At 40.2% G+C, this 26,835-nt stretch overlaps 2 protein-coding genes across 22 annotated transcripts; one reads left to right on the top strand and one right to left on the bottom strand.

Annotated features, from left to right (window-relative positions):
• Window positions 1-6,456, bottom strand: RMI1 (RecQ mediated genome instability 1). 2 transcript variants are annotated; one of them, XM_074569206.1, is made up of 3 exons: window positions 6,059-6,456; window positions 5,266-5,725; window positions 1-4,000 (listed from the first exon to the last, which is right to left on the bottom strand). In XM_074569206.1, exon 3 carries the CDS (start codon window positions 3,969-3,971, stop codon window positions 2,088-2,090), a length of 1,884 nt encoding a protein of 627 aa, XP_074425307.1. In that variant the 5' UTR covers window positions 3,972-4,000; window positions 5,266-5,725; window positions 6,059-6,456; the 3' UTR covers window positions 1-2,087. The 2 variants fall into 2 exon arrangements, with proteins under 2 accessions (XP_074425307.1, XP_074425306.1); XM_074569205.1 differs by lacking the exon at window positions 5,266-5,725.
• Window positions 6,278-25,970, top strand: HNRNPK (heterogeneous nuclear ribonucleoprotein K). Of its 20 annotated transcripts, none has more exons than XM_074569225.1 (16): window positions 6,278-6,412; window positions 9,157-9,235; window positions 9,338-9,417; window positions 10,297-10,394; window positions 11,804-11,860; window positions 13,355-13,398; window positions 14,296-14,368; window positions 14,955-15,068; window positions 16,094-16,222; window positions 16,714-17,021; window positions 17,383-17,437; window positions 21,037-21,087; window positions 23,817-23,838; window positions 23,916-23,998; window positions 24,459-24,628; window positions 25,483-25,970. In XM_074569225.1, the coding sequence occupies exons 3-16, from the start codon at window positions 9,369-9,371 to the stop codon at window positions 25,511-25,513; spliced, it is 1,284 nt and encodes a 427-aa protein (XP_074425326.1). In that variant the 5' UTR covers window positions 6,278-6,412; window positions 9,157-9,235; window positions 9,338-9,368; the 3' UTR covers window positions 25,514-25,970. The 20 variants fall into 20 exon arrangements, with proteins under 20 accessions (XP_074425326.1, XP_074425320.1, XP_074425316.1 ...); XM_074569219.1 differs by having other exon boundaries at window positions 25,422-25,970; XM_074569215.1 differs by having other exon boundaries at window positions 17,383-17,439; window positions 21,030-21,087; window positions 25,422-25,970.
• Window positions 25,971-26,835: the final 865 nt, after the last annotated feature.

Here is a 26,835-nt window from a genome sequence, read left to right as displayed (position 1 = left end):
ATATTAGGAGACATTTTTTCACTGAAAGGGTTATTAAACATTGGAATAGGCTGCCCAGGGAGGTGGTGGATTCACTATCCCTGGAGGTGTTTAAAAAAAGGGTAGATGGGGCACTTAGGGACATGGTTTAGAAGTGGCTCTTGTCAGGGTAGGCTAAAGGTTGGACTCGATGATCTTAAAGGTCCCTTCCAACCTCAACAATCCTATGATTCTATGAATTTTACATTCTTTGGAAACACTATCAACACTGTGCAGACATCTCCTGTCATTCATCCTCTACTCCTACTAGAATTTTAATTCTTCTAATTTCAAAGAAAAAAAAAAACAACACAAGAGAAGGGAAAAAGATGGGAAGAAGGAAAAGGAAGAACAAAAACCCAATTAATCCAATTCTGATACTCTATACACTCAACAAGGTGTATATTTTTCTTTTAAAGTGACTAAACAGTTTCCACCAAAGTTTAAATTAAAGTTTTAATACATTTATTTTTATACGTTCTAAAAGCAGAAATTAAAAAAAATCAATCAAAATTAAGACCAACATTAAATATACATATACAACAGGTTTGTAGCAAAAGTTTTGACTACGCTATGAAAAGGTTAGACAAGTAATCATAAGAATAAACAAGGTGGCCTTGCCTGTGGGTTCAAAACTATTAGTAATGATTAACATTAACATGACAAAAAATAGATTCCCCATGTTACAATCATTCTATTCTGTTAATAAAAGATTTAAAAATATTTGGCACTTTAAAAAATTGTTTAAAAAAATATACAGCTTTTAATCTCATTTATGTATAGGGTGGTATTCCCCCCTCCCCTTGAACATTTAGAAGAAAATCTTTCATTTCTCTACACTTCAGGTTCTTGCACACTGAATATGTATTCGAATTTTCAGGTTGGAATAGTCAGAAATGACTGCATTTAAACAATAATTTTTTGTTTAAATGTATTCAGCTTTTAATCTCATTTATGTATAGGGTGGTATTCCCCCCTCCCCTTGAACATTTAGAAGAAAATCTTTCATTTCTCTACACTTCAGGTTCTTGCACACTGAATATGTATTCGAATTTTCAGGTTGGAATAGTCAGAAATGACTGCATTTAAACAATAATTTTTTGTTTAAATGTATTCAGCTTTTAATCTCATTTATGTATAGGGTGGTATTCCCCCCTCCCCTTGAACATTTAGAAGAAAATCTTTCATTTCTCTACACTTCAGGTTCTTGCACACTGAATATGTATTCGAATTTTCAGGTTGGAATAGTCAGAAATGACTGCATTTAAACAATAATTTTTTGTTTAAATGTATTCAGCTTTTAATCTCATTTATGTATAGGGTGGTATTCCCCCCTCCCCTTGAACATTTAGAAGAAAATCTTTCATTTCTCTACACTTCAGGTTCTTGCACACTGAATATGTATTCGAATTTTCAGGTTGGAATAGTCAGAAATGACTGCATTTAAACAATAATTTTTTGTTTAAATGTATTCAGCTTTTAATCTCATTTATGTATAGGGTGGTATTCCCCCCTCCCCTTGAACATTTAGAAGAAAATCTTTCATTTCTCTACACTTCAGGTTCTTGCACACTGAATATGTATTCGAATTTTCAGGTTGGAATAGTCAGAAATGACTGCATTTAAACAATAATTTTTTATTTAAATGTATTCAACTGCTTTCCTCCAAGAAAAGACTAACAGTCTCCTGTAGCTACCTTTTAAAAATCAGATAAGTAATCATCCTTGAAAAAGTATAATAACAAGATAATTTTTTGTTGTTACTCATTTCCTGACAAATTCTGCTACTCCAGATCACCAGTTGAGGACACTGAGGATTTTGCAGAATGAAAACAATACAAGAGTATTTTAAATCAAAACAGAAATATTTGAAAGCTTATTTCAATACTATCACCATAAAAACCAAACTGCTAAGTTTTGCTACAACAAGTCATCTCCTCATCTCATTTTTCCATTATTTTTTCTGATAAAAGACATACCATTTAACTTTCAAATTTAACTTTCAACAGTCCTTCAGGGGAAATCTGACTTAAATGCTCCCCAATATACAGTCTGCAAGTTTGCACACCTTATTTATTCAAACGTTTCTTCAATTGTTCTAGATGCCTTGCATCAGCATCCTGGAGAAGTAACACAGTGGCTTTTGACTGAAGTGGATTAAACTCTACAGTCATCAAACAACAGAGATCTATCAGTTGTTTTTGACATTTCTCTAAACCACCCTTAAGCTTCAGATGTAAAGCTGGATCCTTTTTCAGCCTATTCATTTCAGGCACTGAAAAGCCAATCAAACTTGTTAGAATTTCATCAGCAAAATCTACTTCAAGATAGGCTGAACCATCAGAAATTTTTGCCTTTATACCCCAGGACCCATTGCTGCTTGTGAGGTTTCCAGTGAGAGTAACAATAAAACATTTAACTTTCAGAATTGTAACAGTTTTTGGTTTTTTTGCAAGGAGAAGGGAAATATATGTGAAAGGTGGAGAATCTAAATCTAGATGTGCCTCTACTGATCTGCAAGGAAAGGTCAGTGAATCATGCTTCTGCTGATCTGCTTCTGGATCTGTTTTTGAAAAAAATACAGGATCATCATTTAACAGCCTGCTGTCAGAAGTGTGCTGGGATTTATATCTGCTGTCCTCTAGGTCTGTGTCATTCTGCCTTTCTTCAAGAGGATTTTCCAAAGAAAAATCTGCAGAACTGCAGGTCTGATGTACACTCTTGTGCCGTGAAAAGTTACTCATACTATTTCCATCTCCATCAGATACTGTACTTCCAAAAGTCTTTTGCTTGCTGGTAGCTTCTACAGGCTTGTCTCTTTCATTCATATCGCCTTTTTCACAAATGCCATTTAAAGATGAATTGCAGGAGCTCCTAGATGTGTGTGGAATTCTCTCAGTAATTAAACCTATGTTTCTGTTCATGACTACTGGTGGCACTTCCTCCAGCTCTCTTTGCATCTCTTCTTCCAAAAGAAAGTCATCTTCTAAAGGAAAGTCATTTAAAAAGCCATCGACATATTCTATGGGAGGTGAAACTCGTTCATCTGAATGAGGCAAAGGACCTCCAGACTCCCATAGCAAAACATTTCCATTGTGCGCGGTTAGTGAACCTGAGGCTGTACTAAAATTGTTGCTTCTACTGCAGTATCCACTTTCTAAAGATGTTCCGTTGTTTAAACTAAATTCATTATTTTCATCAAGACTGGCTAAAAGCTCTTCATCCGAAGGGCCTGGAGTTTGTTCTAATTCATCCACAGGCCTTGAAACAGTTTGGTTGTGACCAGCTTGTCCAACAGAACTAGGGTTTTCAGTTTCTCCAATTAATCTAGCAAGGACTCTTTCCTGAGAATACTCCTCCAGAAGAGTATCCACTTCACCCCCCAACAGTTTCACATTTTCTGGTTTAAGCAGAAGGACTCCAAGACGATATGCAATATTACCCTGTACAGTGATTTTTGTTCCAGGAGGAAGATTACTGCGAAGGACAGGCACTGGTTGATACTCCATGCCCTGAATTTGGTGTATCCCATCAGTTAGTTGCAGCATCAGCATTCGAGTAGGCTTTGCTTCCCAGGGCTTCGGGAAAGCCTGTGTGCTGGCTGTTACTTCTTCATTTACAGTATTTTTCCCTCTTAGCTTCTGCAACTGGGAATATGCTGGCTGGCTAACATCAAGCAGTGAATCAATCTGTATAGAGTAGAAGCCTGATAACTCTCCTTTGGGAGCATCTAAGATGCAGTCAGGCAAAATGGGATATTCCAAATCTCTTAGATCAGTAAGAAGCCATTGCTCAAATACCTGTCTGTTAATCTGAGCTTGACTTAAGTTATTACCACCATTTTCTTCCTGGATCCAACTAAGACATGCTTCCAGCCATGTCAAAGGAACTTTAACATGCCATGTCGATGAAAGCCAAGTTTCCACTCTTGCTGCAACATTAGATGTAGACATTTTTTTTTTAAGTTAAGAGAGTGAACTCCCTAGAACAAAACCCAAAAAGACATATTTACTCTTCTGACAACAGCTAAAGTTACAACAAATCTCTCACTCATATTATATAGAAATTTCCTCTCACTTCAAAGTTCTGCTATTCTAAGTGTGACAACATAGAGTCAGTTTAAATGAAAAACACCTGTACAGATACCAAAAATAAGCATGCACTTCCAATATTTGAAGTTTCAATCAGCATAAAAAGTGTGTGCAGTTTATGCGTCATGGAGTATCAGGAAAGTATGGAGACTTATACAAGCAACGTTCTTGGTGACTTCTCCTTTTCTGTTGATTTAATTAGAAACATATAACTGAAATCCTTTTGTTATGGATGGAAAGCAAATGGACAAAAAAACCCTCAGAAGTAGGTTCTTATATATATGCCTTCTCTTTTTTTGATTTTATTTCTGTGGGTACTGCTGTTAACACCCAGTTTACTTTAGAAATTGGCCCGAGAAGTTATTCTCCCATTTCATCAGCACTGTTATGAAACAGAAGTAAGAGACCCAATCTACAACAGAACCAAGCTGGGATCTGTCAGCAATTGTATCGCAAGGATGACTTTTACACTGTAACTGGATGAAAGCTTTGTACCCGACAACAGAAAGCTAGTCTGAAACATCATTGTTATCTAGAGACCCAGTCCAGGGTTTGGGGGCAATAGCACCAACTCTTCGCAGATATCACCTCAGGAACACCAGTGGCTGATAAGCTCTAGCTTCTTGTTAGTTTAGGAAGTAGCTATCCAATAGGAATAGAATAAGAAAAGAATAGGAATAGAATAGAATATTTCAGTTGGAAGTGACCTACAATGATTATCTAGTCCAACTGCCTGACCAATTCAGGCTGACCAAGATAAAGCATGTTATTAAGGCCATTGTCCAAATGCCTCTTAAACACTGACAGGCTTGGTGCATCGACCACCTCTCTAAGGAGCCTGTTCCAGTGTTTGACCACCCTCTAGATAAAGAAATTATTCCAGTCTAAACCTCCCCTGGCACAGCTGTGAACCATTCCCTTGTGTCCTATCACTGGATTCCAGGGAGAAGAGACCAGCACCTCCACCTCCCCTCCTCAGGAAGCTTCTCTAAGCCCGAAGTCCTTAGCCGTTCCTCATAGGACATGCCTTCCAGACCTTTCACCAGTTTTGCTGGACGCATTCCTGTACCTTAACATCCTTAAATTATAGGACTCAGAGCTGCCCACAGTATTCAAGGTGAGGCCACACCAAGGCTAAATACAGCAGGATAATCACCTCATTTGACCGGCTGGTTATACTGTGTTTGATGCTCCCCAGGATGCGGTTGCCCCTCTTGGCTGCCAGGGCACCCTGCTGACTCACATTGAGCCTGATGTCCACCAGCAGCCCCAGATCCCTTTCTGCAGGGCTGCTCTCCAGCCATTTGTCTTCCATTTTGTACTCGCACGTTGCATTACTCCATCCTCAGTGCAGAATCCGGCAATTGGACTGGTTAGACATCATGCTATTGCTGTTTCTCCAATGCTCCAATCTACCTAGATCCCTCTGCAAGGCCTCTTGTCCCTCAAAAGAGTGAGCAGCACCTCCCAGTTTGCTATCATCAGCAAACTTGTTAATGGTGCATTCAACTCCTGCATCCAGATCATTGACACAAATATTGAAGAGATATTAGGCTGCCTAACTGTCTGGATCGTGTTTAACCCCTTAGAAAGGATGACCAAGGTGCTAAACCTCCCTACAGAGGGAAAAGAAAACAAAAATTACCATAAGAATAGTTAAGGAGCCCCAGCTTGGGTTGTTGGCTTTTATTTTTGTTTTTTTTTTTCCCTGCTACAACCTGCAGCGAAGAAAAACCACCCTGCCTCCAAGCTCTACCGAAAGCTCCACCACTCGGAAGGCACCGTGCAGGTGCTTCGGCAGTACAGCGCCCGCCTGACACGAGCGGCGCTGCCTCGGCGGGCCGAGGCCCTGAGGGAGGAGGCGACGGGGCTGAGGTGGGGTGGTTATCGCACGCCGCGGCCCCTCGGTGGCCGAGCCCCTTCCCCCGCCCCGAGACACCCGCACTTACCGGGACGAGAGGGCTGTACCGGCGGGGCGGCCCCGGCTCCCACGGCTGCCGGGGAGGTGGCAGGGATGGGGGGACGGGCGGGGAGGAAGGGCGCGGCCGCTCTCGGGGCGCAGCCGCCCAAAAACCCCGCGCGCCCCAGCAGCCAATAGGCGGTGCGCGTCGCGCGCGCGTTTAGGCATCGCGAGAGCCCCGCCCCCCCACCCCCCTCGCCCCCGGGCAGCGCGCATAAGGCGGGGTTTTGGCCGACGCCATTTTCTCGTCTCACGACCGAGGTCGCTCCCGCTCTCCTTTGCCGACCCCCCACCCCCGCCCCGCGCTGCCTGCGCCGCTCCTACCGCGGCTCCCGCAGGGCAGGTAAACACACCAAACGGCGGCAGCGCGGAGCGGGCGGCGCTGCCCTCCTCCCGGCGGCCGGGCCCGTATGGCCCTGGCCCTCACGGAGGGCGGGGCGGAGCGGGGAAGGGGGAAGGCGTCCGTGCCATCCTGCCGCCCTGACGGGCAGCGGCCTTACCCAATAGGGCGGCGGTAGGCCCGTGGCGGGGGGAGGCGGCGGGGCCAATCGGCGTGTGGCGCTGGTGGCTGTGCGCGTTGGCGGTGGGGGCTGCTCCCCTTTCTTTCCCGTACGCGGCGGGGCCGGCGGCCGGCGCAGGTACGCGCAGCCTGCGGCGGGGTGTAGCCGGGGTCGGCGAGGAGGGGGCGCTGCCCGCGCCTTAGAGGGGGGACACGACAACACAGGCCGGGCTGGGCCTTCTTGGGGCCGGCGGAGCTGCCGTCGCGCCCCTCTCGGCGCCGTTGCGTGACACAGCCATGGGGGAGGCCCGCGTTTACCCTCCCGCCGGGCCTCAACTACCGGGAGCCGCCGCCGTCGCGCTCCGGGACCCCCGTGGGATTCCGCAGGGACGGCGGTGGGATGGGGTGAGGAGGAGAGCGGGGTGTAGCCCCTCCGGCTGATACCGGGGGTAGCCCTTCAGGCAGCGGGGGGCAGTCCGCGGGCCCCAGCGGCCCGGCCCGGCCCGAGGGGAAGGCGAGAAGGGTGGCTGCTGCCGTTACGGGCGGCCCTGGGCCCTGTGGCCGAGTCAGCTTGGCTGCCGGTGGAGGCCGGCAGCGCTAGCGGGTGCTTTCTAAGGGCGGGGGAGCGTCCGCCGCCGCCTTCCTGCGCCCGCCCTTGGTAACTCTGTGCCCGGGGCGAGTTGTCCGGAATTATGGCGGGCGGAGGGGAGGGCGCTCTCGGCCGCGGCCTGTGCGGAGGCGCCCGCGGGAGGCCCAACTGGGGGGAGTGCCCTGTGTTGCCACTCGCCGATTTCGGGGGCGGTCGCGGCGGCGGAGCCCCCTTGGTGGCGAGGCTGTCCCGCTCCGCCGGGTCTCGGGCCGCCGGGGTCTTCCTTTGTGTCTTCCCCGGGCAGAGGGGGTTAAATCTCCCAGCGACCGCGTGGTGGTGGCGGCTTTTCCGCTCCCGGCTCCGCCTAGCAGCGGGCAGGCGCCATTACAGCGGCCGCCATTTCTGCTGGTCCCCTCCGCCGCCGGGGAGGTGAGGCTGGGGCGGCGGGGCTTATGCGGCGCCGCCGCTTTTCCCTCGCGGAGCCAGCCGGGCAGCGGGTGAAGGCCGTGCCGGAGGCGAGGCAGGGAGCGGGGGGGAAAGAGGGAGAGAGATGGGCGGGAAGAGCCGCTGCGCCCCGGGGGGAGCGGGGCTGAGGCGCGCCGGTATTCGCCGGCTCGTAAGTCTGTGGTAGCTGGTGCCGCCTCCCGGCTTTCGTGGCCGCTTTATCCTGTCGGTCTTTATGAAAACACGGCATTAGTGGATTTAATCCCGCGAATTCGGTTTACGCAGAAGAGCACGGTAACTAAGAGCGCCTTACGTGCAGGCGGGTAGGGGAGGGACTAGGGGAGACCAAGCCCTGAACAGTATGTTACAGTTCGCTCCCCGCACCCCTAAAATTCTTGGGGTGATTGGGAATAGAATAACCGGGGTCCGAAAGGTCTATTTAACCTGTGAAAAAATCTGCCCGGCCCCTCCCTACTCTGCCCCGCATAACAGTATTTTGGCAACGTCTGGCTGAGATTTCGCTGACACTAAATCTGTGTGTGTCTGTTAGCTCACTTTCAAGTGCCTGGAAAGACCAGCGTGTGCTGGAAAGGCAGTCTGTGTTGTTAGCCTGTACATGCAGGGCAACAATTACAAATTAACAGCTGGCTGAAAGTATGTTTAAAAAGTTAGATGCACCTTTTTTTTTTTTTGTTTTCCTCTGTGGATACCAGAATGAGTGGCTACCATTTGTTGAGGCAGTGAAAAGTCAATCAAATGCAAGAGGGAATATATGGTTGTTTGGCTGTTACCTGTAGAAACACATTTTTTAAGAGAAAAAGTTGCAAAATTATTTCTTTTGTCTAGAATTCTGTCTAATGTGAATACTTGCTAGTATTCCAAGATCAACTTAACAAAAGCAGGTCATAAATAAGATACCTATTTTATAAAATCATGGTGAAGTTTGGCTGCTCTTGAGGTTCTTGGTTTTGTGTGTGTGTAGGATTATATATGACTACAGAGGGTGGTATTTTTAAAAGGTATTTTTTGCTCGTGTGGCTAGAAGTTGTAATTTGTTTTTTGTTCATCTGTTATACTTGAGCGGAAGGCATCCTAAAATGCCTGTTAATTAGTATGTTGGTAGAGAATTCATAAAACTAGTTCTGACAATTACAATAACGGGACTTTTTTTAGTTTTAATTGTTTATAACTAATCTGGAGCATATTGTTATGTAGCGTCCTTTAAAAAGTAAATCGAAGGCATGTATCATATAACATGTTGAAAATTGGAACTGGGTGCATGTTCTCTTGAAATATCTGCAAATAATTTTTAGTAAATGTGGTTACTTAAAAATTAATATGTGCCCCAAAACTAAATGCAGACAATAATTGTTTATCCATAAGTTTACAGACTTGTCTGTTATCTCGTCTTAGCGGTGTGTTTGGCCTGGGTATGCTTTCTTTTATAAAGAAAAACTTGGCAGCAAAACTCACGTCAAACCTCTGGTTTTTGTCTCTAGTGAGAATCTGAGTTGTAAGTGAGCAGAGTCGCAACTGATATATGCTGTTTTCATAGGCTCTTGAAGCAATAGGCTGTTGGATTTTGATCCCGCCCAGAATACTTGAGTTTTTCTCTGCAAGGATATATAATAGCGGTAAGTTCTAGAAGCAGGCATTTCTTTTTGCTTTTTCCCTTTAGCATGATGTACAGTTTGCCTTTTCGCAAAATATGTACCAGCTTTTTTATTCTTCAACAGGTTTTTCCTGCCCACCTGAGAAACAAAGGCAATGGAGACTGAACAACAGGAAGAGACCTTTACCAACACAGAGACAAATGGTAAATTTTTTAAAGGACTATTTCTTTTTATAAAGAACCTCTTGAAATTTCAATGTTTTTAAGTATTTTGAAGTGCTTTAACTGTATCAGGTGTTCGTGTCAGCAGTCATTTTGCATTCTGCATTAAATCTTTTCATTTTTAATTAGACCGTATTATGCTTTTGAAACATAAATGTATAATCTTTCTGTTGACAGGTTTTAGACGTGGGATAAGTAGCTGAAAGTTATGACTAAGGATTTGAAAATATGTCATAGTTAAATATTCGGTGTTTGTGTGGAGAGTGTGAATGTGTAAGAATACTGTCAGGCGTATCCATTGATTGCGTTTTGTTTATTGCAGTTCTTACATGCAGGAGTAGAAGTATGTGAAATATCTCTAAAGAGCTTCGTTAAAAACTTCTTTGGCATAATTGGTGAGGAAGTTAGGGCATTAGATTCATGCCAGTTTTTTTGCAAACGGTATTTGAAGTGCTACTTTACTATTATTCCACTAGTATTTTGGTGTTGGACAAACTACATTTGAGCTTTTTGCCTGAAAGATTTTTCCCAATTGTAAATTATAAATAAATACAAAGTTGGTGATGCTGCACTGCTTTAAACAGTGTGTCATGAATTTCTCACTGTGAGCAACATTTTCACTTAAATCATAGTTCATAGATTTTTAAATGGATTTTCAGTAGTTAATCAATATGTGAGCTGATGAAGTAAAGACCTATTTCTGAGCTATGGATGCTCAGAGTAGGCATCAGTAATTAGTGTCGGGCTAATAGGAAACAAAGTGTTAATAATACAGAGCATAAATTGTCATGTGTTCTGTTTCACTATGACTTAGAAAGTTAAATAAATATTTGTGTTTCCCCCCTATGGACCTTTCTACAGGCAAACGTCCTGCAGAAGATATGGAGGAAGAGCAGGCCTTCAAAAGATCTCGGAACACTGATGAGATGGTTGAATTGCGCATCCTGCTTCAGAGCAAAGTATGCTTTTTCGTTTCTACTGGTTTTGTTTATAGCATTGCTCAAAGCAGTGATGACAAAGTGTATGTTGGGCTATGCATTTAGAAAGAGTATGTACTTTATTTAAATACAAGATAACTCATTAGGAATAATTTTAAGTGTGTGTGAATGGTAGTAGAAGTGTATTGCGATGGAATTATCTTCAGTGATTCTTTTAAAGGGTAAGTCTCTAAGGATCAATTCAGTTACCTTTAAAAGATGCACTTGCTGAAAAAATAGAGCAGTAGGAATTATAGGGTGTTTTTATATTTGAGTGGAAGGTTGTTATTTTGAGGGGATTGACTGTGTATTAGTCTTTGGAAAGGAAGCACTTGAGAGAATGATCAGCTAGTGATTGTAAATTAAATGTGAGAGGTAAGATGAGAACTTCCTTAGGCTTCTAGTAACTCTCCCAAACAAATCTACTAAACTTGTTCAAATATAACAACGGGAAGAAATGTGGGAGTAATGCTTCAGGGATGACAGTGGTTTTGTTAAAAAGTGTAAATAGTTACAGTAAAGTTGTGATGTATGAACTTTCTCTGTTGTTTCCAGTTGTTACAGGTGGTTTGTACTTTTTGAAGTATCTTAGTCTTTGGTGGTGGTATGGGAGAATGTTACATTAACTCTGCATGGCATTTCTGACCAACAGTCAAGTTACATGGGGTACCTACCATGAAATGTGTAGCGTGCTGTTAGCATAATGTATGATCTGTGTAACAAAAGCAATACTTTCGCATGTAATCCTTGAAATAACCTGGTAAAAATACAATTCTAGAGTTACTCTTCTTGACTATCTGCCAGTTTATTCCAGTTGACGTTAGAAACTTGAAGTTACTGGCTGTTAAGCTTGGCTTTAACCTTTTTCAGAATATATTGCTCTCAGAAGTCACTTAAGTTACAGAGGTATAAACCAAAATTAGCACTTGAAGTTACCAAGAAATGTTGCGTGTGCAAAAGTAGAATTTGCAAACGTAATCTCTTAAAAAAAAATTTTTTTCCCAAAAAAAGAATCAAATAAATTAGGGAAATCATTGACCTACATTACATTCATGCAGTATATTTTTTTGAGTGCTATAGTCCATGAGATTGCTTTAACACAGGCAGAATTGCCTTGAGACTTCCATTTGGAATGGAAATATTAGCTGTAAAATTGAATATCCTTCCCTTTCCTAAGTTCAGTGGTAAGAGCTGTTGGTAATTTTTTCCATGGACAAACTATTTCAGTTTGTTTCAATTTGACTGGAACCTTTCAAAAACAGTACCTGCCTGCCCCCACCCCCCAGGCCAACAGGGTAATGCGAAAATAAATATACTGGGTTTAGTCTTGAGTTCAGAAAAATAGTCTGTGCTGTGTTGGCATAACGTAACTTCTGAAAACTATTTTCCAGAATGCTGGAGCAGTGATTGGAAAAGGTGGCAAAAATATTAAAGCACTTCGTACAGACGTGAGTATATATGAGTTTGAACTAATTTAACACCTATTCTTTCAGAGCACTACCTCAAAAGCTTGTTTACCTGCATTTCTAGAAATGGGAGCAACTCTGGACATCAATAGTCTAGTTACAAGCCATTTGTAGTGATTGTTGGAGTAGATAACTTAGTCCTTCAATTTCTTTTGTAATTAAAACCCAGCTCAACTCGTAGGAGGAGAGGTTTATATTAAATCTCTTCGCTTTTGAATAGGATTCCACTAAATTACACACTTCAATTGAGTTACCGTCCTAATTAGAAATATTGACAAAACTTAAAACCCTTAATTGTACCATTTCCCATACAAGTGAATCAATTATAGTAGTACTGAAACCATTGCAGGTGGCTGGCTTAACCCAGTGATAGAGGAATTCTTCAACTTCCTCTAAAAAAGCAAACAAACAAAATGGTCCATCTGTTCTTTAACAGCTTGCACATGGAGCACGAAATCATTAATGTTAAGATTGCTCGATTTAAATATAGGTATAGAACAGTAAAGGAACATTCTATTCTGTTACTTGGAAGCATTTTTAAATGGTCACGATTTACTCACGCATTCACATTTTACAGTGGGTTGACTCTTGTGATTAGACACATGCTCAGCGTTAATGTTGTGTATTTATAAAACTTGGCAACGCTTCTTAAATTCCATTTGTTTACACTCCTGTACTTAACATCAGCTACGATTTCAGCAGTTTTTTCCGATCGAGACTCTGTTCAACACAAGATTTGGCAATATATCACTACAAATCAGTTCCAACTAAGTTCATAAACTACCGCAACTAGAATTGAGGTTTAAGTTGAAATGGTCAGGAATCATACATATGCTCACTAACTTTGGCAGCTAGTTGTATTTTTTCTTTTAGGTTTTTTTTTTGTGGATTTTTTTTTTGTTTTATTTTTTTAAGTAAATCAATACGTCACCTAAGTCCAGATAACTTACATTGGTCTGGAAAACCAGCTTTCCCGATTTGCCCAAGGTTCTAGCAATACCAATCTCAACAGGTTTTTGTGTCTACCCTCATGAGCCAGCCTGCTACTGAAACATCATATGTCAAAAGTAAAAAGTAGTTTAGTCAGATCAAGTGACTCATTTTTAAGGTCCATACTGTTAAGCCACAGTCGGTGTAGCAATCCGTTATTGTATTAGTCTTCAGAACAACTTAAGCTTGTTTCATTAATTGAGAGTGATGAGTATAGTTTGTATTAAATTAAAATTTATTGCTTTTCCCCCTTTTCCCTCTCCTTGTTTTTTTGGCCATATATCTCCGTTGCCCATGTACTGGATCGACTTGCCCCTGCGTTGCCCACCATGACGTTGGCCCATCCGCCCCTGAACGCCCATGTGAAAACCCTGGTTGGCTATGCCCAAAAATGTGCTCGTTGCCAAACGGGTACCATACTTGACAACTTCCGATTGAATACCCATGCCCAATGCCAACATCCACGAACGCCAATGACCAATGCAGTACAATGCCAGTGTTTCAGTCCCAGACAGCAGTGGCCCCGAGCGGTATGTCCCAACAGTTTATGCCTCACTGCCTGATTAGAAAGAGAGAAATGTATTTTATTACCTGCCTTTGATATGATTAAATAGTATCCCCTTATAGACGGTGTATTGTTTTTTTTCAAGTTTTCTGTCTTATTTTCCCCATTAAGTCTTTTTGTCACTGAACTTTTACGTGAGTTGCCCACCCAAACAATCCACTAATTTTATTTCAATGGAAGGAGCACAGCTTCAAGTGTTGCATATTTGCTGCATTGTAAATCAAATTGTTTCAAAATAGTCTCTCGCTCTGTCTTTGTGGCCCACCTTGCTCCCCTCAACATTGCCTGTTCATAATTATTTCTGATGAAATGCTAACTCTGGTTCACTTTCCTTCACTTCTCATTTGTTTTGTCTTTTTTTTGTCTTGCATTTGTATTTGTTTTCTTGGAGAGCCCATTAGTAATCTGATTTCTAACTGGTCTCATAACCTTGCTCCAGATACAATGTTCACCACTTGCATATCCCCAATTTTTCTATGAGAAGGTGTGCCGGTTTTACCAATGTAATAGCGAGGGTTTCCTAAATTAGTGGTGGCGGGGAACATGAATTTTCACTTCTACTTTCAGTTCTGCGTCAGTTTCTTGCCCACTTAATCTGAGCCCTTCCAAAAGTCCATTCTGTCTTTCTTTCTCTCTCTCTGCAAGACCTACCTAATCTTAAATTTATCATGCATATGTATTGGGCATAAACAAAGATGCATGTGTTGTAAATTGAGCAAACAGGTTTACTTTAAATGGGGAATATTAATTATAAGCTCTTCTGTGTAGTAAATATTGCTGGAATTTAGTGTATGATGATGAAAAAAATTTACTTCTTCTTTTCCACCTTCTCCATATTGTCTGGCATTACGGCCTCCAACAGCATCTTGAGTATAAGTGCAGATATAGAGACAATTGGAGAAATCTTGAAGAAGATTATCCCTACTTTAGAAGAGGTATGTTTCTTAATGTTTGTTTCTTTTCAGAGGTAAAAGATTAACTTTTGAAACGAGATGATTCCACATGAGTTGCTGCTCTCTAAATACAGTAAATTAGAAAAAAAAACCCAAAAACCTTTTTAAGAAGGGTTATGGCTGTCAAACTACATGTTTGCCTTTTTTTGGTAGAGGACAGAGTCAGTCACAGTTTATTAAATGAACCTTTCAAACAGCCTTCCCACTTTCAAAATACTTGCCTCCTGATTTGTTCCATCGTTGTTTTTAAGTAGTTGCATTGTAACTTGTATCCTGTATTGGCTTTGTCAGTAAGAATATTGCATTCTTTGGTATGTTCTTACATCTTTGTAGAAAGTTGTGCAATGTAATGTAATAAATAAAGAATACTGATGTGGTATCAGTTTATGTTGAGGGTGAGGTGCTTAAATAGTTCTTATCCTATCAAAGGAAATACAGGATTACAATTCAGCAATGAATCAGGTCATGCCATTGTGTTTGGAGAAAAAACTTAACAAAACTACAAATATTTTTACATTTTTATGTGACTAATAATTTATTCTTTTCCTTGTACGCATCCTTCTTACAGTATCAACACTACAAAGGCAGCGACTTTGACTGCGAATTAAGACTTCTCATTCACCAAAGTTTGGCAGGAGGAATTATTGGTGTCAAGGGTGCTAAAATTAAAGAACTCAGAGAGGTACTTGTTCTTCTGAGATTTGTTTTCTGTTTAATAAAGAACTTAAGTGTTTTGTGTTCATAAGGGGCAAATGTATCTTCTGTGCAGTAATTCCTCCAGAACATACTGCATACATGATTTTGATGTTCTGAGTTAGATCTGCAAGTTGCAACTTCCTTGCAAGCCATCAGAAGTAAAGTTGCTGGTGATAGAGCCTAGGGCTTCTTGTCAAGCTTCTAAGGCATATTTATGGGAGAGTAGGAAAGGAATTTTTTTTTTGTTCTGTTAAATTGGCATTCCTCACTCCTTCGAGAATGAACTGCTGCATAGTCAAGATTTATTCATGTGGCTGGACATGCAAAATAGTTAAGGGTGAATGCATGTTCAGAAATTCTTGTGGTGATAATTCAATAGATGTCTGACTTACACAGTAAAGGGGCTTTACATATATTTTTTTAGTTTTACCTCCTAGAAGACCATTGTTTTCTTTCAGTGAAGGAATGAGATTTTAAAAAGTTAATGGTTTCTATGAACTGAAAACACCTCTGTTTTCTGTCCTTTCTTGGCGTGTCAGAGGCAATTTCAGATCAGTTCAGGTATAAGCTAGTACCTGTTCACATGGATTGAGAAAGTCAAGATAACTAGACATAATCCTAGCAACATTGCTGTCTTGCATCCAAAGCGTGTTTTCTTGACATGTGAAGGTTAATAGAACTTATAAGTTCACAGTGTATATGTGGTCCTTTTGCTACTATTTAATTAAATGATGGTGTGTAGGTGGGCCATAATTGAAAGTGGAGAAAATTGAACTTTTTTTCCTCTTCACACAAAACGATGTCAGGACAGGTCTTTAAAAAAGGAGTTGGGGGTGGAAGTAACCCTAAAATTAAATTTGTTGTGAGAACTCAGAAGCACTCATGCACTTAAAATGGCTGGGAATTTAATTGTCTTTTGGATTGTTTCTTCAAAAACATTTTAATGGGTTTATAAAGTTGTTCACAATCCTTGTATTAAACAATCTTGGATTTTTTTTTTTTCTTAAACAGAACACTCAGACCACCATTAAGCTCTTCCAAGAGTGTTGTCCTCATTCTACGGACAGAGTGGTCCTTATTGGCGGAAAACCTGATAGAGTTGTTGAATGTATCAAGATTATCTTGGATCTTATCTCTGAGGTAACGTTTATTAAATTTATTTTATTCCTTCATTGCCATTCATTAGTGTTAGGGACCATTTAAAAATTATCTCTTTCAGTTCCTGTTCTGAATTCAGGACCTCCTACTTTCCCGGTACCAAAGTGATTGTTACCACCATTTGAAACTGTTTCCATTTTTTAGAATTGGGATGCACATTATGGGGGAGGGAAGCAATTTTTGGTACTACTGGGCCATTATTCATGCTTTGCATATCACTAGATGCAAAAATTGAAGAGGAAGGGAGACAAAATTTATTTGCTGCTGATAAATAACAGCAGTTTCTCTGTCGTAGTTAAGGTCACAGGAAACACATACCATCTCCTCTTTTCTTACCAGCATTGTGAAATCAAGAACATATTCCAAATGCATAAATTCATATTTATACATTTAGTATATTAATTTAATTAAATATGAAATTGTCATAGTTCTAATTGGGTTGGGGGGATTGTTGTTTTGTTTGTGTCTTGTAGTCTCCAATTAAAGGACGGGCCCAGCCTTATGATCCCAATTTCTACGATGAAACATATGACTATGGTGGCTTCACAATGATGTTTGATGATAGAAGGGGACGTCCGGTAGGCTTTCCGATGCGTGGAAGAGGAGGTTTTGATCGAATGCCCCCTGGTCGCGGTGGACGACCTATGCCTCCGTCAAGAAGAGATTATGATGATATGAGTCCTCGCAGAGGACCTCCACCGCCTCCACCAGGTCGTGGTGGTAGAGGTGGCAGCAGAGCTCGTAATCTTCCTCTTCCTCCTCCACCACCTCCTCGTGGCGGGTGAGTTGTGGCATAAATGCATTCTACAAAACTCAAGTTGTGTACACTCTCGTGAATCATGTTCATTTTCTCGGTGTCTTTTCCACACTTCCATGTTGGTAGTGGTGTATTAGTGAGTGTGTATTAGACCAGAGTATTTTGAAAAGTACTGGAATTTAATTATTTGCTGCACTGTACTACTCTACCAGAACTATAGTCAGTAGTTTTGAAACTTCTGTGTTATTCAGTACTTAGCTAGAGTAGTTTGGAATTAAGTTGTGTGTGAACCATGAGTGTGAATATTTAAATTAGACTGGATGAACTATTTTATAGTACAAAGTTTATAACACAATTCACATGCTGCTGCTTTTTTTTATTTTAGAGATCTTATGTCCTATGACCGAAGGGGCAGACCGGGAGACCGTTATGATGGCATGGTATGAATTTAAAATTTGCCTTGTTCTGTTCCGTAAGCACAGTTAACATGCTGACTGTCTGAAGATACTGTTGCTGAACACATGCAATTAAGTTTGGGACATGCATGGTTCTGATGATGCAACCAAAATGTTTTGTCCATACAAACGGTCCGTCCGGTGGAGGGATGTTTGGGGTGTAAGTGGTGTCTGAGACATGATCTCTTTTTTTTTTTCTTTCTTCCGTGTCATCAAAAATGATACAGAAAGTTTGACAGTGCTCTACCCTGCAGGTTTTCTTGCCCTGACTGTCTTTTAGATTTTTTCAAATCAGGATGACAGAAATAGGAATTGGTAGGCTTTTGAGACAAAGATACATCAGAACAACATTGTCTGAAATTCTTTGATCCGTATAAGCATTCTTAACACTAATTTTGGAAAACAAAAGTATAGATAGAATAATACAGATTATAGAATAGTATCTATGAAGAGCTCTAGTTGATCTGGAAAGTGATTGCTCTTTTGAATAAATTCTTGTCTATTTGCTAGTTTCTCTGTGTGCAGAAAATCCACTGTAGTTCCAGATGTTCTGGAGCTAGAGCCACTGCTAAGTTGAATCCTAAATAAATTAGGTACAATCAACCATATTAGTGCTAATACTTAATACTAATGCTGAGGAAAAAAGTCTCTCATTGTATATGGAAACTCAAAAAAAGGCTTAAAGATAGTCTTCCATGTTGTATTCTGAAATGCAGCTTCCCAGCAGTCATCTGCTGTTGCATTAGATTCCTCTTTCCTGGGAGGAGAAATCATATATGTCTAGGAGGTAAATTTTTATAGTAACAATCTTCTTTTCTCCTCTGGCTTTGGTTGGCATCTTCTGTCTCACCTGCCATTTTAAAGAATTTTTTTTTTCTTTTAAATGAATTAAAGGAGTAGAGGAAAGCTATTAAATGGTCTACCTAAATGAGTTTTACACACTTCCTCCTTCTTGGGGGTAAGAGTTACTGGAAGTACGTATTGCAAGAATGATACATGCTTACTAGAAATATTAAAAGGAAAAAATTGCACACAGTTAAAAAAAAAATTGTTACCCATGTTACTCTACATGTTAAGAAACTAGAAGAATTGAGAAGTACACCTCCTTTGTACAGCTTTACATGTTTTGAAAGCCCAGATTTTGTGTTCTTAAATTTGCAGCTAATAAAGCCAGCACTAGAGCATATAAACTGAGCAGCCTGCCCTTCTTTGGGTATCTGGTTGAGCACAGTCTTACTTAGCTTGACTCTTGGGCAGTAGTGTGTTCTATTTTTATTACATTCCAGCAAGAATAGAAAATCCATTTTGACTTCTGTTTAGCCTGACTTTTTTCAGGTTGACCTTTGCTTTCTTGACATGAGTTTCTACAAGTGAAGTCATCACTGTTCTTTTTTTTTTTTTTTTTCCCCCCCACAAAAAGCAATTTTATTTCGTCTTCACACTGAAGCTGCTCATGACTTTGGCTCCTTTATGACCAAGTATCATAGCCTGCTTAAAGTGAGGACTGCTTCCCAACAAAGACTGTACTTAATTTCTAGTTTAACCATGATCCTAGCGTCTTAAATTGCATAAGTGGATAGGAAGTTTTCGTGTGGATTGTGAGGCTGGAGCTAGAAATGTCATGCCAGAAATGTAAAGTCTTCCTGTGCTGCCCTTTGTTTAATATAGAAACCATTCTCTATCAAAGCACTTAAACTAGAGTGGTTTGTTAACTAAGTAATGCATGGGAAAAGCAGAAGTGCTGTATCACATAGACTCTATTTTACATAGGTGTAATAAAAGGCAAGAACAGATGCTTTTCTCAGATGAATATCTCAAAAATCATGGAAATGTTGAATGTACAGGAATTTTTTTTTTGAGTTCTCTTTTCCACTAAAGGCAGAAAGACTGAGTAGGTCAAGACCTTTAAAACTGAATTTTCTAGAATTCCAGAGACATGACAGTATTGACAGCCTTGTAAATGCTGACATGAGAAAAACCTGCTTTGATTTTAAAAGATAGGTTAATTTCCTTTGCCCACACAGGGTGACCTGCTTAAGAAAATGCTTGTCTGTTAGCCTGGCTTATAGTTGTAGTTTAATTATGCACTGCTGTTGAAAGAGTTCATTTGGTTTGTAATCTCTTTTCTGAAGCTTTATGCTGAAGGACTGACTTCTATTCTGTTAACAGAGCTATATATTTTAGTGTGTAACTACTCCACATCAAAAGCCTGTGGACCGTATGGGCTATTCTGGCAGTTGAAAAAACCTGAATATATCTCCAGTATTTCTTTTTTAACACCTTCACCCACAGGGGTCTTTCAGATGCATAAATGCGGAAAGATACCAGTGGGAGGGGAGGAAAATAAAGTGGATAAGCATATAAAGTAATTTTATGCCCTCACCTCTCTTCTAATAAACTGATCATATACTAAAATTTCCAAGTACTGGAAAATTTTTAAATGTGAGTTAATAGAGACTTAAATCAGAATGTCTCCTTTTAAGCAGACTGTGTCCACAGATTTCTGTGTCTTCAGACTTTAATGTACTTTAGCTCCTTCAGATGCTTTGTAATTCTTGATCTCTTTTTTAACTTACTGTCTTGATGTATAAACACTTGAATAAAGGCACATACGCTTCAAAAAAATACAAAATGTTCCTCATGTTTAACAGATGTGACATTAACAAGCATGTAAAAAATCAGGAAAGGGAGAATGTATGACAGCTCTTATATTTATCCATGCAGATTCTGGAAGAAAGTAACAAAATTTAACTCTGTTAAAAAAAGAATTTGACATCAGTTAGGACTGCATGCATTTTCTTTCATTAGATCTAAAAGTTAAGCTCTTTGCCTTATCCAGCCAGTGTGTCATTTGGTTTCTGTTCTACCCCCAGTGGTCACTGGCACAAATTAGTCTGTAGAGTAGAAAATTCTATTACGTATGTTAAGATACCCTGTTTGAGAAGCTGGTTTTAGAGTACACAAGGGAACATCAATTGCTGAAATTGTAGAATTCTGAAAGAAAGAAATGCTATATATCAAATTCTTAAAACATAATTAAATTTGTCTTAAAATTGGGCAGCAGTAGATTGTTAGTCTACTTATTGACTATATGAGGTATATGGAAATGAACGAACACGAGAAGCAGTGTCCTTCCTGCTTGACCTACTGTTGGCGCAGAGATAATAACTGCCAGTTAGTTGTTTCAATCTTACTGAATCTTCATTTTCTAAAGCATGGCAGAAATAAAAGATTTTGATATATAAACGCACTTGAGGAGGGTGTTATAGAAGAAAAAGAAAAGCTTGCTCAGGATTTGATCTACTATTAGTTCTCTAACCTTTGTTAGAGGAAAAATCTGTTTATACAGCAGAAAGAGGGCGGGAAAAAGTGAGTGTGAGCACTTACAGTTCCCTCAAAGTGAAATTGAAAGGGAGTGAGTCCTGAAAGTGGTCTAAACCACATTTTTAAGTGTTTGTTGTAGTGTAAGTGTTTCTCTATACTAGTATCTGTTGTATTTGCTTGACAAGTTGCTTATAAGTCTGCGTGATATGGACCTAATTTAAATTTCTCCTCTTTTCCTCCTATTACGTTATGTGTGGGAGATGATGCAGTGCCACGTGGATGCCTGTGATGACATGCAGCCACCAGAGCTGGTGAGTGTGCTCAGCCTTCTTTTGAAAACTGCTTTATTGAACAGGTTAAGTAATAATGGGAATCTTGATTTCAGTTCAGTCAGTGTCAACTTGCACTTGCTTGAAAATCATAAATCTGTCCTTCTGACTCAGAATTTATTAGCAGTTTAGCTTAACAGTGTGTCTGTGCAGACAGGTAATGTTAATAGAAATGTGGAAGTATGCAGCAGTGCACCCAAAAGAGAGGAGCTCTTTTACACCCCATTTTCATGCTATAAATAGTAACTTTCTCCATGCATACATGGAGGATATATATGCATACATTTAGGATATATATTCTGTATTAACTTCATAATGATGTGTTTTCTCATATTTCAAACAGCAAATATTGAAAGTAGCTTCTTAAATTTGTGGACAAACTATTATGCTTTACTTATCAGTGTATTTGAAAATATATCATTTGATCAGATAGGTTTTGTGAAGGGAAATTACAGGGTTCATCAGGTGTTCACGTTCTCTAGAAGATGGCAAAGTGCTGCCAAATATTAAACATCAGTTCTTAGCTTACCTAAACACAGCAAATGTAATGGCTTAATTCATCTTCTGCCAAGTTCATTTGCTGTTCTGTACTCTTGGGAGGCAGAAATGGTCAAGGAAAGAATTGTTTGTACTTTAAAACATTAGCCCAAAAAGGGATCCTGTAGCAAATACCAACAAGAATATGTCTGTGTGTATGCAGTGTGCTGCTCTGATCAGCCTCTGAATTAAGTCTTAGGCGGAGTCCTTCATTCTTTTGTATTTTGGACTCTGCCATAAGCTCTGTTAGTTGTGTTACAATCTGTATTGCTGAGTAATGCGACTGCACATAGGTTGCTTAGAGACAGAGGATAAGCTCAACTCTTGTCTGAGCGGCTTCCATTTTGATCTTCTAAAAAGGTAGCAGGTAAATAGTATTTTGGGAAAAGCTGTTGCATTACAACTTCTGCAAACAAGTAGTTGTGGTTGGTTGAACTTTGCTGGCTGTCAGGTGCCCACACAGCCAGTCTCTCACTCCCCCTCCTCTGCAGGATGAGAGGAGAAAGTAAGATGGAAAAACTTATGTCTCAAGATAAAGAGAGGGAGATCACTTAATAATTACCATCATGGACAAAACTGAGTTGACTCGGGGAAGATTAATTTATTGGCATCTAGAAATGGAGTAGCATGGTGAAAAACAAAGAGGAAAACTAAAACCACTTTTCCTTGCCCCTTCACTTTTTCCCAGGCTCAACTTCACTCCTTCATGCTGTCCTTTTCTCTGTCCTCTGCCATGAGTGGTGCAGGGTGGATGGGGAATGGCAGGTTGCAGTCAGTTCATCGAACTTGTGTCTCTGTTCCTTCCTCCTCACACTGTTCCTGTGCTTCAGTGTGGGATCCCTCCTGTGGGATACAGTCGTTCACTGGGTGTTCCCGATAGACTGCAGTTCTTCAAGAACTCCTGCAGCCTGGGTCCTCTTCCTGGGGTGCAGTCCTTCAGGAGCAAAGTGCTCCAGTGTGGGTCCGCCACAGGTCCTGCCAGGCGCACCTGCATGGGCTCTCCACAGGCTGCAGCTTCCCTCAGGGCATGTCTACCTGCTCTCAGCTTAGAATCCTCCATGGGCTGCAGTGTGGTTGTCTGCTCCAGTGTGGGTTCTCTCCATGGGCTGCAGAAGAATCTCTCTTCCAGTGCTTGGAGCACCTCTTCCCCCTCCTTCACTGTGGTATCTGCAGGGTTATTTCTCTCACTTTTTTTTTTCCCCTTGCTCGTCTCTCACAACTGGTGCACACTCGGGTTTTTTAACCTTTTCTTAAATGTTATTACAGAGGTGCCAACAGCTTTGCCAATGGCCTCAGCTTTAGGCAGCAGTGGGTCCATTTTGTGGCCCCTGGCCTCTTCTCAGAGGCCACCCCAGCAGTCTCCCAGAAGTTGAATTCTGGAGAACTGTACGTATTTATTTTCTGCTTCTGTAGGAAAGTATAAAAATCATGTCTTGTGCACCTAGAAGGCATTAGATGAAGTGAAGCATTTGATGTCAAATACTGCTCTACAAATGGTAAAAATAAAAAAAGGCCAGGAGTGTTCGTTGGAGATACTTGGATTTGGTATATAGTGGTTTTAGCAAAATAGAAGTAACTCATGTCATCATCATATATTCTAAGATACAAACATAGTCTGAATCAAGAGACAAGTTATAGAGCTATTCTTAAGAGCTTTGTTTTTCGTCCTGAAGACATAGATGAAGTAGGAGGATTGACAGTCACTGGATAAACTTTTTGTCCCAAAACTGGAGACTTGAGTCTCTCCTAAGCTGTATTGGTAGTATTAATAAGGTAGTACTCTGTCTGATCTTTGTATTTGAATATTAGTTTAGTCCAAGGGTCAGGAGTAGGTCATCATCAGGAGGTGTCTACCAGCAGCTGAGTTAGTGAGACTGATTGATGAACTGGTATCGCTGGATCCTTTATGTCATTTTGTACCTTACTCGTAGAGGTTTTGACAGGGCAGGATAAGAGGTTAGTAAGATTTCCCCCACCCACCCCTTTTGTTTCTGGTCTGCCCTTTTTGTCTCAGTATGCCTTTGGTGGCAAAACACTTGTATTTATAGTAAGGTTGAGGGCTGAGACTTTTGCATAAAATAGGCTGAAAGTTAACAGTGTGATACTTAAGAAGAAGATGTGTTAATGAAGCATGACTATTCACTATTTAAGATGTTTTTCTCTTTCTCTTACAGTTTGAGGGTGGCTCTGGATATGGTAAGTGTTTATGTAGAATCTTTACATATACTTCATTATGTACTTATTAAAGGGCTTGATGCATACGTTTAAATCAGACTATTCTTACGCAGGGGGGCGTGGTTCATACGGAGATCTTGGTGGACCCATCATCACAACGCAAGTAACGATTCCTAAAGATGTAAGTGAAGTTGACTTGCTTTCAACTTTTGTTTTCTCTTAATAAAAAATAAAGTCACAGCCTTTTCTCAGACCATATATCAGAAGTATTCAAGGTGCTTGATAAGTACTTCTAATATAAAACAAGTGTTTCTAAATCACCAAAAGTCTATTATTGGAGTGTTTATTTTGTGTCTTTAATGTAGAGACACACTAAACAGTTCTATTAATTTTTAATATTCAGTAATAGAGATGGTCTGTTAACTTGTTTTTTGCAAATGAGCAACTAGTTCTCCTAGTTTTATCCCACCTGTGTTTATACAATTAATATTGCAGGGAATGTTTTGACGCTGCAAAGTAAGCTTCCATTGCAACTCTTAAAACTAAATTTACAGAAGCTACTCAAACACTGCTGTGATTTTCATAACTGTTTTTAGAAGGAAAGTTGTATCAGGAAATAAATGCTTTGCTTTTTCCCCTAGTTGGCAGGATCTATTATTGGAAAGGGAGGCCAGAGAATCAAACAAATACGTCATGAGTCAGGAGCTTCGATCAAAATTGATGAACCATTAGAAGGCTCAGAAGATCGGATAATAACTATTACGGGAACACAGGACCAGATACAAAATGCACAGTATTTACTGCAGAACAGGCAAGTTGAAGTTTAATGTTGTCCTTACTGTCAGTTTTAAACCCACTGACATGTATGTTGTAAAGCTGCTCTTCTCTGTGATACAGTTTTTAGAAGGCAGGCTTTAAGTAATTATTTGAACCTAACTTCTCCAGTGGTAGTTCTGCCTTGATTCTCTTCTGTTCTCTATTCTAATTAAAATGAAGACACCCTCAAAACTAATCTTGCTGGAAGACGCCTTAACCAAGCAGTCCTCTCATTTCTCTGTTGAAGACTGCTGCAAAAAAACTACTTGTAATAAATTACATAGAGCCTGTAGAAAATATAGAAGATTTCAGTGGATGTTGGTCTAGTTCTGTGTGGAAGACTAGTGATTTTGTTGTTTTTAGATAACTAAATTGACAACAAATCACAGTCTGCCATATGGCACAGACCATGCCTCTACAGGACAAGTTGAAATCGATTTGGTGCTATTATGCAGCATTTCACACCTTGCTAGCACTACTTTGTCTTTTCTGCCAAATATTAAAAGCTTCAGATTTAATTTGCTTAGTTTTGCTTTATTAATGTCTTGGCTGTCATAGCAGATTTTAATGCTTTAACTTGAATGGTTGGCTTCAGATTACTAATATTAAAATACGCCTAAAATATATTAATATACCTATAGTCATTAGCCATTAATCTTTTCAAATTATTTACTTTAAATGTATTAGGAATTTGTAATTTAATCTGCTCTAAGAATGTCATTGTGAATGTTGATGCAAGTTGTATGGTCCATCATTCTAATACATGCTTTTTTCTTTTTCTTTTATAGTGTGAAGCAGTATGCAGATGTTGAAGGATTCTAATGCAAGATTATTTTTTCTTTTTTATAGTGTGAAGCAGTATTCTGGAAAGTTTTTCTAAGACTAGTGAAGAACTGAAGGAGTCCTGCACCCTTTTTTTTTTTTTTTTTTTTTTAATCTGCTTCTGTTTAAAAAGCCAACATTCCTCTGCTTCATAGGTGTTCTGCATTTGAGGTGTAGTGGAATCTTTGCTGTCCACCAGATGTAATGTTTTTAGTTCCTTACAAATACATGGGGGGAGGGAAAGGGCGCACGAGACTAACATTGAGGTTTTGAAGCAGCAGCAGAGAGAGTGAAATCTATTTTTGTTCATTGTTGGTGGTAAATTGTAATGTTTTTCTGTAATTGTTGTGAACACCCTGCTTTCATGTACACTGTATTATTTTTTTTGTTTGTTCAAAGGGGAGAGAATACTGGTAGTCCACATGTCCCTGGCATCCTTTGAGAGCAGTGAGCAGAATGTAATGCTCTTTTGTAAGAAACAGTTTACGATTTTTAAATAAATTTAGTGAACCTGTTCTTGGTGGTCATTTTTCTTCAGGTATACATAAGGTGGTAGTATTTAAAATGGATACATTTTCTTTTTTTTATTTTTCCCACACACACACACACATAAATTAAAGTTGCTGTTGAGCTTGCTCTTCTGCTTCTTTGATATAGATGGAGTTATGTGGGGGTTTTTGAACTAAAGAAACCGTGTGAAAACAAGGACTCTGCTTTGCTGTTTGGGAAAAACTGCAAAAATATTAATGCAAATGCTGTGTAAAACTTGACTTTTTTGCAAGTGTTTGGCCCTCTTTGCAGTACTTATATATATTGGTGACAGTATATAAATAAAATATTTAAAAACTTTGTGATGTCACTGAGTAAACAGTGGTAAAGTACACCTGGTTATAGACAGCTTGCTTAATGCAGATAACACTGTTAGACATGACAGTTGCTGTACCATTAACGAATTAAATATAGTTGTTTTCTGAGCTTTCATTTGTATGAGATAGGAATTCTTATAAATTGGCAAATTGACGGTATCTAACTCTGTAACTTGTTTTTCATTGTATGCAAAACTTAAACTTGTTTGGTTTCCTTGTTGTATGTTGAATTCCCTAGGAATTATTTGTGAGAAATTAAAAAAATATAAAGCCTCTGGATATCTCATGTAATATGTTGGCATTTGTATTTATAGTTTACAAATTTTAATTTCACTTCCGGAATAAAAACAGCTTTAAAAAGGCACAAGCGTGGGGTACGCATGGGTGCGGTGGGTCCCGACTTGGTTTGCTTTGGCTCTTCTCCCTTTTTTGGGGGTAGGGGAGTGTGAAAATTTCATTTGGCTTTTTTTAATGGAGGTGGGGCTGCGCTCCGCCGTCGGCCCAGCCCCGCCGC

Source organism: Larus michahellis, chromosome Z (assembly GCF_964199755.1).
Source record: "Larus michahellis chromosome Z, bLarMic1.1, whole genome shotgun sequence".
Classification (NCBI taxonomy): domain Eukaryota; kingdom Metazoa; phylum Chordata; class Aves; order Charadriiformes; family Laridae; genus Larus; species Larus michahellis.
The sequence above is the reverse complement of the archived record's forward strand: the minus strand, read 5'-3'. Positions and strand labels throughout refer to the sequence as shown.

Coding starts and splice junctions, on each gene's coding strand:
- RMI1 (XM_074569206.1), bottom strand. CDS start 3,971: ATGTCTACATCTAATGTTGCAGCAAGAGTGGAAACTTGGCTTTCATCG.
- HNRNPK (XM_074569207.1), top strand. CDS start 9,369: ATGGAGACTGAACAACAGGAAGAGACCTTTACCAACACAGAGACAAAT. Junction 17,440..21,029: donor GACCGTTATGATGGCATGGT/ATGAATTTAAAA, acceptor ATTACGTTATGT/GTGGGAGATGATGCAGTGCC. Junction 21,088..23,816: donor ACATGCAGCCACCAGAGCTG/GTGAGTGTGCTC, acceptor TTTCTCTTACAG/TTTGAGGGTGGCTCTGGATA.